General features: G+C 44.7%; 1 protein-coding gene across 1 annotated transcript in view; it reads right to left on the bottom strand.

Moving 5' to 3' along the window:
* LOC119464025 (WD repeat-containing protein 81) overlaps positions 1-6,000 on the bottom strand; it is a 73,836-nt gene continuing 67,836 nt past the window's right edge. Inside the window, exons 29-31 of the mRNA XM_037724844.2 lie at positions 5,386-5,485; positions 2,650-2,750; positions 1-1,871 (exon numbers count right to left, since the gene is read on the bottom strand). Of these exons, the coding sequence (XP_037580772.2) occupies positions 1,743-1,871; positions 2,650-2,750; positions 5,386-5,485 (330 nt within the window). The 3' untranslated portion in view covers positions 1-1,742. The remainder of the gene's footprint in view (positions 1,872-2,649; positions 2,751-5,385; positions 5,486-6,000) is intronic.

Here is a 6,000-nt window from a genome sequence, read left to right as displayed (position 1 = left end):
CATGGTTATCTTCTGTATTTCACTTCAAAATATGTACATCTCATTTCAGTAAGATCAAATACAGTAAAGAAAATGATCACATCTTTTAGGTATCACGAGGCTAAACTGAAAAACAGGGAGGAACATTACAAAAATAAATACCACCATAAGACCAAAAATGGGAGAACCAGATATCTTTGGTACGAACCATTGCATTTACTTCCGTCGCCAAACACCTGAAACTAAGCGGTAAGCACAGAGTTGACGACTGGGCCAATAACTTACAAATTTAAAAACAATATCACAAGTCACATGGTTTCTCCACGAAAGGGCGCAAGCATAAAAATGACAAAATAATCTGGAATAACGATAGTGCTGCAGTATAAAAAATGCCCTCTGAAGGAATGAATTTTCTCACGATAAGAAGTGTGATAATCTATGCTTCATAAGATATTAACTACTGACACTCGAAATATGTGGAGCCATATGCCTAATGCTCGACTAAGCTAGAAAGAAAATGTAGGAATCATATGTAATCACAACTTTTTGCTAAAGTATGTGTGGAATCTTTCCATAAGTACCGCAACGCACCAAACTAACCAGTCGAGAAACAATGGAAAGCCTTTCACAAGATCACAGTTATTTACAAAGCGTCATTACAATCTCAGCTACTGCAATTATCAATGTCGCACGTTATCACCACAACAATGCTACTATGCTTTTCAAAACGCCAAGCAAACAGCACTTGTCGGCAATTCCACAATCAAGCATTTACCGTGACTCTACATTCCCGAAAGGTGGGCCAGGAGGTTTTTGCACGGTTCTGTTTCACCAGACCATTTAGCAGGCAGTATCACAAATGCCGGCTGAATCCGTCGCTCGTAATGGAAATGTGAATATGTCATCACATAATAGAAAATACGCAGACAGTAGAACCGTTCTCCTCGTTATCAACAAGATTGGCGCATGCAAAACTAGCAAGCAGGCAACAACCAATCGCAAGCGAACAATGGTCTGGCAAGGTAATCACGACAAAACACGCCACCGGCAATGCACACCATAGCCTGCTGTATTTTTCAGTGCCCATCCAATGATGACGAAACCGTGGTGTCACCTAGAGGGCGCCACTTTTCCAGTACAGCTGGTCCCGATTTGTGGGGGTACGGTTAGGGTCTCATCAATTTTCTTTCATTGCAGGTCATGTGACAAAGGAGTGAGCCCTGAGTGGCTGCAGCACCCGGCAAAAGTTGTTCATGCTCTAACAGGTATAAAATGTGAGGAAACATGGTGCCACTCTAGGAGACCGCTGGCCTCCATGCATTGCAAAGCCTTTGGACATGCATTGCAAAAATACAGAAGACTATGTGCAGTGCTCACGGAATGAAACACGTCAATTTAGGGCTGCAGTTCGTGTCACATCGTATAATTTTGGCGCGCACACTTAGATCGGAATGTGCGTCACCTTTGGTGACCAGATTCCTAGCAACATGACATGGTACTTTCGAGTACTTTGCACATATGCAGGGTTCTACTAAATGCAGGATCCCTGTCGCGTTTCATTTCCTGAGCGCTGTACACATTCACCACGGGAGCACAACACGTTTTGTGAAAAGTCACCAGGTAAGACTGAACATTCCTCTCTCGTAGAAAATGCAAGAAGGGCGCGTGCTTGTTTGATGATTTCTATCACCTGTGGACGAGCAAGGAATGGTGGCCACAAATAAGCTAGTAGGTACTAAAATGAAGCTGGTGTCAAGTTCCCGTCAGCACAGAAGGGAAATGCTGCCGTTGTCGGCTCCCAGCAGGAGCAGACGGTTCAGAGGCAAGACAGCCATCGAAGCAATGACACCACGGAATGTTTCTGACCGAAGTTTGGTACTCGTGAAGACAGCCTGAAAGACAAGGCAAGTTGTAAGATGAGCATTGCATACAGCTTCAGAGTAAGATTACTGACAGAAGTCTAGCGCTGCAGTCATTCAACCAGGGTGGCGATTATGGATATTGCCCATGATTAGCTCGGTTTTTGATGAACTGAGAAAGTAGGACAGTTACATAGTTCCCAGTGGACACTACAGATGGCAGTACAGGTTTACGCCTGTCAAACTTGGGACTGCCCACAAAGGTAAGGCACAGTTTAGAGATTAGAGCCGTAAAAATTGAGGGCCATTTGAGGAGCGTTGGTTATTAAGGAGTTAACGCACATCTAGCTAGTCTGCTAATGCAGGGCTAGTTATTGAGGTATTCATTACCAAGCTCTGCCACAAAATACCACTGGCACTCCATAGAAGTCTAGCAAAATGCTAGTGCATTCCACCATAAGTTTGGGGATGCATATCTCATGTGTCATTAATAGCCCCTCACTGTACAAAGGCTGACAACTACTATCACATTTGCCACTACAATCATTCTTCAAACCTGTAATCCACGATTTGACAGCAAATAGATTTGTAGAGATCATTTTGTACACATAGAGCAGCAAATCTTCTCTTGAACGAGCACCAAAGGACCCTAAGAAACCGTGCTGGAGCCCGTTCCTTCAAGTGAGACGAAAACACGTGAGATCGCTACTGGCATAAAGTTCTTGCAGTTGTTTTTTCAACCGAGAAGTTTGTCACGCAATGCTGAATTAACTGACATTTCACTGCACATAGAAGCAACAGTGTTCATCACCTTTTCATCGATAGTTGTATGCACGTTGATCTTGTTCGCAGTGGTCCCAGACACAACGCCGGCGTTGTGCAGGCCTAGGCAAGTTACAGGCTCTGTTGCTCCTACAATAAAGGAAAAAGTAATGAAGAGCTCATCGGCGAGAACAGACGTTCAAAGTGGATTTTGCTTGTGCTTTAAAATTCCACTGCAACACCTATTGAACACAGTAAGAAAGCATTCTTGATGTGCAGATAATGCTGCCACGAATATGAGTGCCAAATATTATTCCACTGCATGCCAGCATGGAGCCCACAGCCTCGCATAAGTGATTGCTCAATCTCTAATGCGGCTTTTAAGACCCCAGCTCCTTTTACACCCCATGCGAGGCCAGCGATGACATTGCAGCAGGTGTGATGGCCCATGCATGTGAAGTACTGATCGATTACTCATGACCACGAATTACAAACAAAAGCTCGTAGATGCACGCACAACACTCAAGATCTTCTAGGAAAAGAAGGGGCGGTTGCTGACACACTCCCTTCCCTTACAGTTACCACTCCTTTGTCACCTTTGTCGCTCTCAGGCACCTTTGTCAGACGCTAACCAATAATGGTTACCGTAAGCACACCACAAAACGAAAAGAAAAATCACAGCATATCCACGGGGTGAATGATGATGAGTGGGCGAAGCTCCGGAGGGAATCATCGGATCTCCCGCTTAAGGGGACGCTAGCACAAACGCGTTAGAAACGTGCAGTACTCTCTAGTAAGGGGGAGCGGCCACAGTGTCTTATGCAGCCATTTACACATGCCGGAACGTGCACCGCGTTTGCCGACGCCATCACATGACTGCTGAGAGAGTATACCCCCCGTATTCATAAACGCTCCTCGACTTGAACTTGACTTGCCACCGCCTTGGGCAGCGCGTTCGAAACGCGTTGAAGGTAAGGCCACCAGCTTCTTACACGGGCCGTAACGCGCTAGCACAAACGCGTTAGAAACGCGCTAGAAACGCGGCCTTTCGTTAATGTTGGGTATTTATTGCCATCGTGGTGCGTGTGTCTATGTGCGCTTCGTGGCGTAGTGGTTAGCGCCGCGCATTCGGAAGCGAGGGGTCCCTGGTTCGATTCCGCGCTACGGACACAACTTTCGGAATTTTTTTTTCCATAAAACGCCAGAAGCGTTCTCCGAAAGCCGGAAGCGGAACCGGAAGCAGAACCGGAAGCGGAACCGGAAGTGGAACCGGAAGCGGAAGTCGGCTTCCGGTTATACTATACGTATACATATATATGTATATATGGGTATACATACATATACGGACACAACGCCATCTATTGAGCAATTCATAAAACTAGACGTGGCTACCTACTACGACGGGGACGAACGGGTGCCGCTATAAGGAGCTCGCCCCTAAAAGAGAGATAGGCAATGCATTGCTTCTAGTACCGTCCCAGCTGACAGGAAGTGGTGAGTTAAGGGGAAACGAGGAAAGCAAACATTGTGCTTGTTGCATTTCTGTTCATATTAGGTGCTTTTCAAAACATTTCTTTGGGATTCATATTCCTTGAGAGGAGTAATGTTATTTCGCTCAGGCATCACGAACAGGTGTTTCAGGGCAGCCTCAAAAGCACTTCTGCATATATTTTAAGTGGGCCCTGTGGCTGAAAACTAAGCATGCAAATAAGCAGGCTGGAGTACCTCATCTGAGTGACACATTGAGTAGCAAGCTTATCTTACAGTGCACTAATTGCAACACTACAGAATGGGTCCAGAACTGCACTGCCCGTTTTGCGACTAGCAATTACAACACGACAAATATCAAGTCAAGCTGTATTAGGAGATAATGTAACAGCAAAGCGGCCACTCTTACTGCGAAAAGCCTCCTGCCAAACGAGAAAAAACACAAAAGCAAAAGAACGGTGGTGACACCGAACTGAAGTGCCTGCACCAAATTGAAGTGACACCACAAATTTTGACGACGCCTACTTGAGTCTACACAGTTAATCATTGATGAAGAAGGACTACCGTTGCATTCTAAAGGAAGAGAAGACTCAACCTAGCAGATTTCACGAACTTTTCCTGCGTCAAAACCGCCCAAATATGAGAAATCTACTATGAATTGTATGTGATGTCGCAATGACGTTCTGGCTCCGAGGTTTTTCGGCGCGACATTCAGATTAAGTTTGGCCCTCATTTCCTCCAACAGTCACCATCGTCAGACTATTTTATGGCCTATTTACCAGCGATCTCCAATCGCCCGTGCCTTGAGCCAGCTGCCACAGCGTTATGGCTGCAAATTTCTTAATTTCATCACACCACCTAGCTGTCTTACCATCCTCGCCTGTGCTTCCCTTCTTGGTGCCTCATTCTGCAACTCTGATATAGACCACCGCCTGCCCGATTCTATTTGCTCAAAATCTCAGCCAGAATATCGGCTTTCCCCGTTTGCGCTCTTAACACACACTGGCCTTTTTGTCTCTTAACGTCTCCAGTAGCAGTCAACCATGTTATACCAAATCAATGAAAATGGTGGTCTGAAATAATACTGTACCGACCTAACGCTATCTAGAGTTGCTCGTCAGCGTCCCTTTAATGCAACAGCCTAGCGGATGGCAGGATCTGTTTTCAAACGTTTTCTGTTTTCAGTTTTCCTTTTTTCATTCACACCAAAGCCTGAGTGCTGCCGTCGTAAGGTCAATGCACAAAACTGCTTCTAAGTTGATATGACATTTTCAAATTGAAAGAAACCGTGACGTACCCTTGAGGTTGTAGTGCAGCTTGGTATCTATAGCATTCCACACAGAAATGGAGTGGTCCAGCGATGATGAAATGAAATATGCATCATTGAAGGCCTTTGTCTGGAAGAGCAACGAAAACCCCCCCCCCCCCCACTTTTCTGACATCTTTTACGCCGTAAGTCGATAACTGCAAACAACAGTTTGACCCAAGATTCCCTCAAACAATGTTTGTATAATATTTTAAAATAAAATAAAACCATGGAGTTTAACGTCCCAAAGGAACACACAATTGTTGAATACATAATTTATAATTCAGAATACACAATAGCATAATTAATTTTTTTCAATTGTAATAAAATTCACGCAACTTCTTTTTGTTCTTCTTTTAAATAGGCTAGACACAACTAGTGCTCATATTTTGAAACATTTCATTTAATTCTGTACTTTTATGATGTGCCGTGCCTTTTGAAATGTTCCGTTGCCACCGTACAACTATGATCACTTGGGATTTGTTTACGTCACCGTACCTTTACGGCGGCGACCCTCAAAGTCTTTCATGCGCATTTCAGCACTAGTCCTGTGGTTATTCTCTTTTGTGTCCGTAGATTAGCTGGAGCTGCTAGCAAGAGATCGAT

The sequence above is a fragment of the Dermacentor silvarum genome, chromosome 9 (genome assembly GCF_013339745.2).
Source record: "Dermacentor silvarum isolate Dsil-2018 chromosome 9, BIME_Dsil_1.4, whole genome shotgun sequence".
Taxonomy (NCBI): Eukaryota; Metazoa; Arthropoda; class Arachnida; order Ixodida; family Ixodidae; genus Dermacentor; species Dermacentor silvarum.
The sequence above is the reverse complement of the archived record's forward strand: the minus strand, read 5'-3'. Positions and strand labels throughout refer to the sequence as shown.